We start from the raw sequence: 10,954 nt of genomic DNA, 5'->3' as shown, positions 1-10,954 counted from the left end.
GCACTGCGTATTTCTTGATCCAAAATTAATGTGAATCCAGAAATAATTTTGCCAAATTGAAGGCTTACCAAGCAGTGGTGTATGGTATCTGCATTGGCTTTACTCGCAACACAGCTTTGTGGACGCTTTGTGCAGCCCGCTCATTGGATGACAGAATGGTGACACCACTAGCATACCTAAGAAGGGGGTGAATTGCTGCATTAGCATCAACACATATTTGCTGTACCATCTGTCTGCTCCAATAGCAAACACTACTTCTTCAGTCTTGAAACATAGCACAGGCGAATAGCAATAAAGTGAAAGGCACAACACCTCTATGCAATTTGTAAAGATACACATTGATAACTCTTTCTTTTTCTGACAAGCCATACTTTACTAAATACTATATCTTGTTTATTCTATCACTTTGTCTTTACTTATTTACGAGATGATCAATTTCCTTTATCTCTCTCTCAGCTTTCGACAAGACGTGAATCTGCTTTGCTTTCATTTGCTCTAAACCAAATAGATCATGTTACAGCCCAGCTGCTTTTATCCTAGATGTTTCTGCTTGCTTGCATTTTGTTATTGAAATGTTCACACCATGTATGCTCTTATTCTGTGTTGTATGCTCACAGACTTAATCATATTAAGTTTTTATTGCCCCAACATCTTAAAAAAATGAACTACAGCACTAAAAGTTTGCAAATGCCCCCCTCCCATTTTTTTATTTCCTTTTATGTTCAGCTCATTTTTCAATTCCATCACATTAGCCTATGCCCTAGCCACTTCTTATTAATGCTGGTCAGAGCCACTGCAGCATAAAGTCCAACCATGTGTTGCAAAGATATTGTGTCATATCATAGTTTGCACTGCATTAGGTAAATTCAAGTACTGCTTTATGCCAAGCTTTTCATGAAAATCTGATATGCATTCAAGCAAGTGTACACATAACAACAGACATCGAAGTACCTTTCAGCTGATTTGACAATAATAACTTGGTCGACATTCAAGTGGACTGCTAAACCTTCTAGGGCGTCTTCTAGACTGTAAGGAGACTCTCCGAGGCCTGAGATATGAAGGCGTTGCTTGAGCATACTTTGGTATCCTGAAAAAATGATAAAGTAAAAAAAAAAGAAAAAAAAAACATGCTGACATAGGCAGCTTGCTGTAAGAGCACACACTTGAACAGGGGCGTAGCCAGAAATTTTTTTCGGGGGGGGTTCAACCATACTTTATGTATGTTCGTGCGTGTGTTTGTGTGTGCGTGCCTATATACGCAAGCAAAATTGAAATATTTCGGGGGGGGTTTGAACCCCCCCAACCCCCCCCCCCTTGGCTACGCCCCTGCACTTGAAGGGGTAGGGGTTAAATTACGGGAAAACCAGCAATCTACGACGGCTGAAGAAAAGGAAGAGTGAACTATGAACATGTGCAATGTGTAACAATGTGAACGTAAACATGCATAACAACAGCATGCATACAAACAAGCATAAAGCCTACAATAATCTACTCAGCCCAGGGGCGTTTTTTCGGGGAGGGGGGGGTTCAACCCCCCCCCCCCCCCCTCTCCGAAAAAAATATTTCTGGCTACGCCCCTGACTCAGCCATGGCTACGAGCATGTAGTTCAGCTCGCGATAGATTTTAGGGCGTGCGAAAACTTACGGCCTTCGTTGCGGAAATCGAAGGTCACAGGAACTCCGTACGGTTTGCTGAGCGCAATAAGCCCATCTGAACATGAAGACAAGAGAACGTCGCTTTTATTAGCAAAGATGACACACTCACGTTTCGCAGCGCAAGGAGGTTGGGATACTTGCCTTCGTTATAAAATATACTGCCCGCTAACTCTCGCACAAATTCGCCCTTCGACTTCCACGGGTACAAATTGCTATACACGTGTTTTTTGTCTTCGGAATCTTTCCGGTTTGAATGCGGCACATCTTCCGAAGCAGGCTTTGCTGCTGTACAGAGAAGTCTAGACGAGCTCAAATTGCTCGGGCGTCGTGAAACCAGTGCAAAGACGCACAAGCGCTTCATCGCACCAAGTGGCAACGATGGTAACAAAGGGTAAGTTTTATATTACGCCACGATTGCAAGTAACGCAAGACCTGCTGAGGACACCTACTACCGACGAGAAATGTGGATCGACATTTTATACAGGAGGTCGTGGGAACGACACACTCGCATTCACTCCCGCACAAACCAAAAACATCAAACACGTGCGTGCGATGCGTACTTGGCTTGTCTGTACCAGTTACTCATTTCCCTGTTTGCGAAACAAGAAGTAACTGTAAAAGGCAGCAAACGGTGAAAGCAACTACAGTCAGCTAAGCAATATTTTTGAACAATCTTAAATTATCGATATTGTATTTCTTGCGTATTACACATTCGGTGAGGTTCCTGTTGCATCAGTTTAGTCAGTTTCGTTTTCGAAATCAGCTGTGCGATTGCCTGTTTCAGCCTCACAACTGCAATAATGGGGGACGGGAACAGGAACGGGACTGCGACACCTGTTGCTTCGGTCACACGAATTGAATCCTTCAGCGCTTCGCATCGCTTGCACAGGTGACAGCGCCCACTAGGCACGTTTCAAATGCTAGAGATCAGGAGGGACAGAAATTCGCTCAATGAGCGCGCTCGAGCATGGTCGAACCATAGTGGTACGAACTTATTAATGCAAAAATGTTCCAAACGCCGGGAGAGTTCATGATTAAAACAGATACTCCGACTTAACACAACAAAATATAACGTTATATTTTGTTGTGTTAAGTCGGAGTATCTGTTTTAATCGCGAACTTATTATTTATTCATCTTTTAGTGAGTCCGCAATGGCATTTGCAAGAGTATGTGCGTGTAGGGCGGCTGTGTAGGGAAAGCTAAAGAATTCGACAAGTAAATTGCAATACGAACTAAAGCCGACAATTATAAGCACGTGCGAAATGTCACTGAAACGGAAGCATCAAAACCAATGTGAGCCCATTCCGGCGGACAGCGGTTTACACATGCACCGCGCTCGTATTATCGGAGCTTGTGGATATTATCTATGAAAAAAATTAAACACGCGTCAAAGAAGGAACTTGTTTTTTTTTTCTTACGTTTCGGCCGAGGGACCTTTCTCAGCTCCCTCGGCCGATGAATGAAAAGAACATGCCTTTTTCGGCGTGTGTCTTGTTTAATAACAAAGCGCATTTTGCAAGGTTGACGAAAGCGCGTGTCGGCTGGCGTCCGCAAAAAAAAAACAGTGTCCGGATAGCACGTGACCTGTCCTACCAGAACTGACGCCGGCGCCAACAGCAAGCCGCAGCAACCACCTGCAGCCGCGACGCAGGAGAGGGGAATCCCCGAAGCAGGAGAGGAAGTCCGGACTTAAAGGGGAGAAGGAAAGCGCATAGGAATAGTCTGCACGCTGCGTAAGCGCGCCGAGTACAACAAAAGCCGGCCTCTTAAATTAAATTGTTCTTCATATAGTAAGCCAGGCCCGTACCCAGGAATCTTTTTCGGGGTGTGGGGGGTGTTTGTGTGTAAAACAGCTAACTTTGGCAACTGGTGGTCGCTGTGAGGGCGTGCAAGTATTTTAGTATCACCCGAAAAGTTAAAGCATGAAAAAATTTCAGGGGGATGTACAGCCCTGCAGTATGCCATGCATATATACCAGCCTCTGTGCTGGATTTTTTTGTGGTGAAATATCGATACAGATTAAAAAAACAATGAGATGAATAATCTTAAAAGTACGGCACCTTTTTTTTTTCATTACTATAGCAGTATAAAATGAGTGCATGCACTCATGTATATTTCATGTGTTTTTGGCCAATACCTTCCATCTATGTATTGGATTATGTCTTTCTAACTTTACCAAAGCCAAGCTTCTGATTTAAGAAGCCTGCACAGTAACTGAAGACACCACAACATAGGGACTCACTGTTTCAAGTTAACATTCCATACACTTGAACCTCATTATAACAAAGTTGCATTTGACAAGAAAATAACTTCACTATATCAAAAATTCGTTATAAGCGTATATTTGAATCACTGTATCTAATACCAAGGCTATTCTTCGTTTACTTCGTTATAACCGATAATTCGTTATAACCGTGTTCGTTATATCGAGGTTTCAAGTCACCCTATCAACAAGCCTATGCAGTGGTTTTAAATCGGTCTTGTGCAAGGATTTGAATATTAGAAGATATACAATGTTTTACAGTGCAAGGAACAAGGACGACAGTGAAAGGCACACACAGCGCTGAACTTACAACTGCCTTTATTTTCCTGCTTGCAACAATTGCTTACAGCAGTTGTAAGTTCAGGACTGAGTGTCTTTCAATGTCATCTTTGTTCCTTGCGCTGTGAAACATCAAATCATGCTGCACCAACTAGCCCAACGCTCAACCTTAGTGATGATATATGTTCAGGCCAGAAGATTAAGTGGGAGGCTTTATAATTGTAAGCTCAATTCTGCTCGAAAACTTGCCAGGCCTGACATGAAGCACTTGCTCCATTGACTGTCTAAATGCTATGGTATCAGACTGATACCATACCATGTGCACTTTCTAAACATAGCATTTCACATCTAGTTGGTAGTATGGCATTCTATGAGGAAAGCTGACCTTATTCCAAAATCACAGTGTTCCTGTCTGTTCGCAGCCCATGCCTTTCGGATGCTGAAAACGCTGCCATTTTTGGCAAATGCAACAACCCAAATGGCCATGGTCACAACTATAAATGTAAGTGTTCTATTTTTTCGTTGTAGTGGAGCTGGGATATGTCAGCAGTGCGCAGGAGTGTTGTGTGTTATTATTCACAATACACATTTCATTTCAGTGGAAGTCACAGTCACTGGCCCTGTAAGTGGTGTACATATTTTCTTGTTTGTCAAGATATGCCAGGCAAGAATTTTTTTCGATTTTTCACTTTGCCTTAACAGGTAGATAAAGCCACAGGAATGGTAATCAACATCACAGACCTCAAGAAATACATACAGGTCAGCATCCTTAGCATTTGTACTCTGACCATTGCATTACCCTTAGATGCAACCACAAGGCTAACAGGTCAACTTTCAACTTCCCTTGTCGTCCTTGTTCATTTGCGTGCACATTCATTTCGTTTGCATTAATTTCCAAATTAAAGCCTTCATATGTTTTGTGCACTGGTTTACTCATCATACAAGACAGAGAAGAATAAATTTTCATCTTACTGAAGTTCATCCAACAACTACATACCTCCTGACCATGTGCAAACCCAGTTGTAAGTGCAGGTATAAAATATCCATAAGTGAGTGGCTAGCTACCATAAGCAGATTGTATGTAACAGACAAGATATAAACTAGCTAAAGATATACAAAATAAAGGCTTATCCAAAGCAAAAGAAAAGATAAAGAAAAAAAAAAGACGGCTCATAGTAAAAAATAAAGTGGAATTTCAAAGCAACATGCATTGTTATGTGTGGAAGTGAGAATGCTCCAGTAATAACTTGTAACATTGATGTTTGTTATATCAGTAAAATTGACTTTACTTTTTTTCCACTTGTAGAAAACAATTTTTTTAATGAAGGGACTGCTGCAATGCATATTGTATAGCAAAGTCCCTAGTTTAGATGTAGGCAAGAATGTAGGATAAAGAAAAGTAGATCACTAGGAAGACTCTGCATTGTTGTGCCTACATACTGCTTCAAACAGCAATATTCAGCTGAAAAGATTCAAGAGAACATGTCCTTGAATTTTTGCGATATCCTTCGGCAAGCTTCCACCAGTAGAGTTCATAATGTGTCTTCACTGCACCCCCAAACACAAGTCCGCAAATCACTGAATGGGTATACCTGTACAAGTTTTTACAATCAGGTGAAATAAGGGTGGAGCACCTAATTGATTTGTAGTCCACATACATCAAACACTTGTTTTATTTTCAATTTATGAAATGTTCATGTGATGAACAACTCGAGACAAGTTGGTGTGAGAAAAATTGCTTGGTAACGCTACTATCGGATGTCTTAGTAGTCACTTGCAGTACAGTCATCAAAATTACGTTCACAAATGAACTGTTACAACATAACTCAATTCAAGCTGCATCACAACAGTTCATCATAAATCCTTCTCTCAAACTTTCTGCAGTGCTATTACTGCCCAATTCATTCTGCATGCATTGTATATTTGCAATAACAGTGCATGGTACAGTATAACTTATTTCACAATGCAAACAATGATCAGCGTGCATTGTCTAAACATACACGGCCCTTGCAGAGCGAAGTGATGGATGCTCTTGATCACAAGAATTTGGACAAAGATGTGCCGTATTTTCAGAAAGCAGTCAGGTAAGAACTAACAATTTAGTTCCAGTCCATAGAGCCTATTACTATAAAAAGGTTATGCACATAAATCATGAAAATGAAGCAGTTTATATGTACAAGAGTGCGTGCTCCTTCTGGAACATACAACTGGCTGTAATTAGACTGTGCTGGCTGTGCAAGGAAACACGTTAGATTTGACTTTGTATTGCGAGAAGGTAATGTAGTAGAGACTACTTGGCTTGATTAATGTCATTGGCTACTGTTCATAGTCCCACTCAGCCTTATTTGCTGTTTTGAGCAACCCTTGTAGTGCTGCTAGAGCTTTGAGAAACAACCATTCAAATGTCCCTTGAGCTGCTTGAGCAAGTCAATTGCATCTGAGAACACCTCAGCACTATCATGCCATGTAATGTGTCCGGCGTGACATTTTCTTTGCAGCACAACTGAAAATGTAGCAGTATTTGTGTGGCGGCGGCTGCATAAGGTGCTGCCCGAGGAGCTGCAGCTTCGTGTGCGGTTGCACGAGACAGACAAGAACGTAGTCACATACGAAGGACTGTGAAGCTGTTAGAAGGAAAGACGATTACTTTTAAGGTCTCGTTTCTTAGTTAGACACAATATTAATGAGAACTAACAGACAATAATGCCAAAGAAAGTATAGGGGATGTTATTTGTTAGATGGCTTGGTCCCTGCCGCCGGCAGAGATCGCACCTGCGACCTTCGAATTGTCTGTTAGTTCTCATTAATATTGTGAAGCTGTTAGCACACTCGTGTTGTACTGCAGACGTTTGTTGGCATGGCTTTGATAGAAGCATCTTGTGCGTGGAAGCCCTATATGTATATGTAACTCCTATTACACTGGTCACACTTTTATGTCACTTGGCAGTGCCCTGGCAGTGGCTTGAAAAAATAAATCACAAACAAAACAATGATGTTGGTTCATTTTGCAAAGGATGAGCAGTGGTGGGTGCCGTGCCATCCACAGCACAAGTGGCTTTGCTAATCTTGGCAATATTGTCACGTGGTCGTGACGTCGACGAAGGCAGCAGTCAGCACGTCCGAGATGAAACTCTTTATTAGGCCGAACTTGTGGCCGGGAAAAATGAAACTTCAGCTACAGCAATAAACTGATAGCGGCGAACAGAGCGTCGACCGTCGATCAACTGACAAGTGGTGAAGCGCGTCGGCTTTTATACAGGCGCTATCGAACTTTCCAGCGATATCGCTGCTCGTTGCGCATGTTCTAGAATAAGCTCGAGCGTTCGCGTCTTGCGCGCAATCTTAACAAAACGATCTACAAATCTCGTGAAGCTTCTCGAACACTGAGGCGCGGTTCGCGCTGAGCGTCGCTGGCAGTCTTTGTGGGCGAAAACGGAATACAACAAAAGTGATAATAAGGAACGCACGTGGCAATGCCCCCCTCTGAAAAAGCATCGCCCCGATGCTTAAAACAGAACATGGGGGGGGGGGGGGTTATGGTCAATGCATGCAACAATAAATAGCAAAAAAAGAAAGTACACTAAACAATAATCGCAAGCAAGAAAGTACAATAATAAAGGAAAAGTACAGCCTTCAGATCACTAACGCGCGTAATACGGCTTGAGGCGCACGACATGAACGACTTCAGGTCGTGCACGGCGCCGCTGAGAGTTCGTAATGCCGTCAGGGACAACCTCGTAGTCGAGTGCGCCGAGGCGTCGAAGTACCCTGTACGGTCCGAAGTATCGTCGAAGAAGCTTCTCACTAAGTCCCCGTCGGCGTATTGGCGTCCATACCCACACACGGTCACCGGGTTGGTATTCCATGTGGCGTCGTCGAAGGTTGTAGCGGCGGCTGTCAGTCGTCTGCTGGTTCTTAATCCTTAGGCGGGCGAGCTGTCGTGCTTCTTCGGCGCGCTGTAGGTAGGTGGTCACGTCGATGTTTTCCTCGTCGGTCACGTTTGGTAACATGGCGTCGAGCGTCGTTGCCGGGCTCCGTCCGTAGACCAACTTGTATGGCGTCATCTGCGTCGTTTCCTGTACGGCTGTGTTGTACGCGAAGGTCACGTACGGAAGGATGGCATCCCACGTCTTGTGTTCGACGTCGACGTACATGGCCAGCATGTCGGCGATGGTCTTATTTAGACGCTCGGTGAGGCCGTTGGTCTGTGGGTGGTACGCGGTGGTCCGGCGGTGGCTTGTGTGGCTGTATTCCAAGATCGTCTGAGTTAGGTCAGCCGTAAACGCCGTACCTCTGTCGGTGATGAGAACCTCTGGGGCGCCGTGTCGAAGGACGATGCTCTCAACGAAGAACTTGGCTACCTCAGTGGCACTGCCTTTGGGCAGGGCTTTTGTTTCGGCGTAGCGGGTGAGGTAGTCGGTGGCCACGACGATCCATTTATTTCCGCAAGTCGACGTTGGGAACGGCCCCAGGAGGTCCATCCCGATCTGCTGGAATGGTCGCCGAGGAGGCTCGATCGGCTGAAGGAAGCCGGCTGGTCTTGTGGGTGGTGTCTTTCGTCGCTGACAGTCTCGGCACGTCCTTACGTAGCGAGTGACGTCGGCGGCAAGGCGCGGCCAGTAGTACTTTTCCTGTACTCGTGCGAGCGTGCGGGAAAGTCCGAGGTGTCCAGCCGTCGGGTCGTCGTGCAGGGCATGCAGAATTTCTGGTCGCAGTCCTGAAGGTACTACGACAAGGTAGCTGGCTCGGGCAGGAGAGAAGTTCTTCTTTACGAGGACGTTGTTTTTCAAGGCAAATGATGCCAACCCTCGCCTGAATACTTTTGGGACAACGATGCTCCTGCCCTCCAGGTATTCAACTAGACTCTTCAGCTCCGGGTCGGCTCGCTGTTGTTCGGCGAAGTCGTCGGTACTTATGGCTCCCAAGAAGCTGTCATCATCGTGGTCGTCGGGCGGTGGTGGGTCGACGGGGGCACGAGACAAGCAGTCGGCGTCGGAGTGTTTCTTTCCGGACTTGTAAACGACGGTAATGTCGAATTCTTGAAGTCGTAGGCTCCACCGTGCGAGCCGACCTGAAGGGTCCTTCAAGTTAGCTAGCCAACACAATGCGTGGTGGTCGCTCACAACTTTGAAGGGCCTGCCGTAGAGGTAGGGGCGAAACTTGGATGTAGCCCAGATGATCGCTAGGCACTCCTTTTCCGTTGTGGAATAGTTCGCTTCTGCCTTTGATAGCGACCGGCTAGCATAACTGATGACCCTTTCCTGCCCGGCAGTCTTCTGCACAAGGACGGCGCCGAGTCCTACGCTGCTTGCGTCCGTGTGGATTTCCGTATCGGCGTATTCATCGAAATGCGCTAGTATCGGAGGCATCTGAAGGCGTTGTTTCAGTTGTTCAAATGCTTCGATTTGCGCCGTTTCCCACTTGAATGGCACGTCGGTCTTCGTGAGGTGAGTTAGCGGCTCGGCGATTCGTGAAAATTCCTTGACGAAGCGCCTGTAGTAGGCGCACAAGCCGAGAAAACGGCGCACGGATTTGGTGTCGCTGGGTGGCGGGAAGGCAGCGATGGCAGCTGTTTTCCGCGGGTCTGGGCGAACACCATCCCTGCTTATAACGTGACCCAAAAACAAGAGCTCCTCGTACGCGAAGCGGCACTTTTCAGGCTTCAAAGTGAGGCCGGAGGTCTTGATTGTTTCAAGTACAGCTTCAAGGCGCCGGAGGTGTTCGTCGAAGCTTGAGGCAAACACAACGACGTCGTCCAAGTACACGAGGCACGTCTGCCACTTCAAGCCAGCCAGCACTGTGTCCATAACACGTTGGAATGTCGCAGGTGCCGAACAAAGACCGAAGGGCATGACCTTGAACTCGAAGAGGCCGTCTGGTGTTATAAAGGCCGTCTTTTCTCGGTCTCTCTCGTCGACTTCGATTTGCCAGTAGCCGGTCTTGAGGTCCATCGACGAAAAGTACTTCGCGTTGTGGAGTCGATCCAGGGCGTCGTCTATCCGTGGTAGAGGGTACACGTCCTTCTTCGTGATTTTGTTCAGGCGACGATAATCGACGCAGAAGCGTAGGGTTCCATCCTTCTTCCTCACTAACACTACGGGAGACGCCCACGGACTCTTGGACGGCTGGATGATGTCGTCGCGTAGCATTTCGTCGACTTGCTTCTTAACGGCGTCCCTTTCTCGCGTCGAAACCCGGTAGGGACTCTGACGGAGTGGTCGAGCATTTTCTTCCGTTATGATACGGTGTTTAGCAAGGGGCGTTTGCCGGACCCGTGATGACGACGAGAAACAGTCCTTGTATTTCTTCAGAAGGCATCGGAGCTGTTGGTGTTGGCGGGCGGGAAGGCTTGGATTTACGTCGAAGGATGGCTCAGGCATTGCGGTTGTCGTAGTAGCTTCGTCAGAATCTGAAAAGGCAAACGCATCGCTGACAGCCAAGATTTCTTCGATGTACGCAATCGTCGTGCCCCTGCTCAGGTGTCTGTATTCTTGGCTGAAATTCGTTAGCATCACGCTTCCTTTCCCTTCATACAGCCGAGCAATGCCTCTTGCGACGCAAATGTCACGGTCTAGCAGCAAACCCTGATCGCTCTCGATGACACCTTCGATGCATTCAGCCGTTTCGGTGCCGACGGGAATTATGATGCTGGATCTAGGAGGAATGGTGACTTGATCCTCGAGCACGTTCAGGGTATGTTGGCATGGGTTCGTATCCGGCGGTGTCGCTTTCTCCGACGATAGGGTTATCGACTT

General features: G+C 46.1%; 2 protein-coding genes across 2 annotated transcripts; one reads left to right on the top strand and one right to left on the bottom strand.

The window, feature by feature from the left end:
• Window positions 1-68: 68 nt before the first annotated feature.
• On the bottom strand, window positions 69-2,190 carry LOC119388347 (uncharacterized; the record flags this gene model as incomplete). Its single annotated transcript, XM_037656059.2, is given in 4 exon segments — window positions 69-176; window positions 952-1,087; window positions 1,646-1,711; window positions 1,798-2,190. Coding segments are annotated over 4 exon segments (530 nt in total), but the record flags the coding sequence as incomplete, so codon positions are not given.
• Window positions 2,191-2,439: 249 nt separating this feature from the next.
• On the top strand, window positions 2,440-7,270 carry LOC119388346 (6-pyruvoyl tetrahydrobiopterin synthase). Its single transcript, XM_037656056.2, has 6 exons — window positions 2,440-2,545; window positions 4,622-4,701; window positions 4,799-4,821; window positions 4,902-4,958; window positions 6,213-6,283; window positions 6,698-7,270. The coding sequence occupies exons 1-6, from the start codon at window positions 2,457-2,459 to the stop codon at window positions 6,819-6,821; spliced, it is 444 nt and encodes a 147-aa protein (XP_037511984.1). The 5' UTR covers window positions 2,440-2,456; the 3' UTR covers window positions 6,822-7,270.
• Window positions 7,271-10,954: the final 3,684 nt, after the last annotated feature.

This window comes from Rhipicephalus sanguineus, chromosome 3, assembly GCF_013339695.2.
Source record: "Rhipicephalus sanguineus isolate Rsan-2018 chromosome 3, BIME_Rsan_1.4, whole genome shotgun sequence".
NCBI classification, from domain to species: Eukaryota; Metazoa; Arthropoda; class Arachnida; order Ixodida; family Ixodidae; genus Rhipicephalus; species Rhipicephalus sanguineus.
The sequence above is the reverse complement of the archived record's forward strand: the minus strand, read 5'-3'. Positions and strand labels throughout refer to the sequence as shown.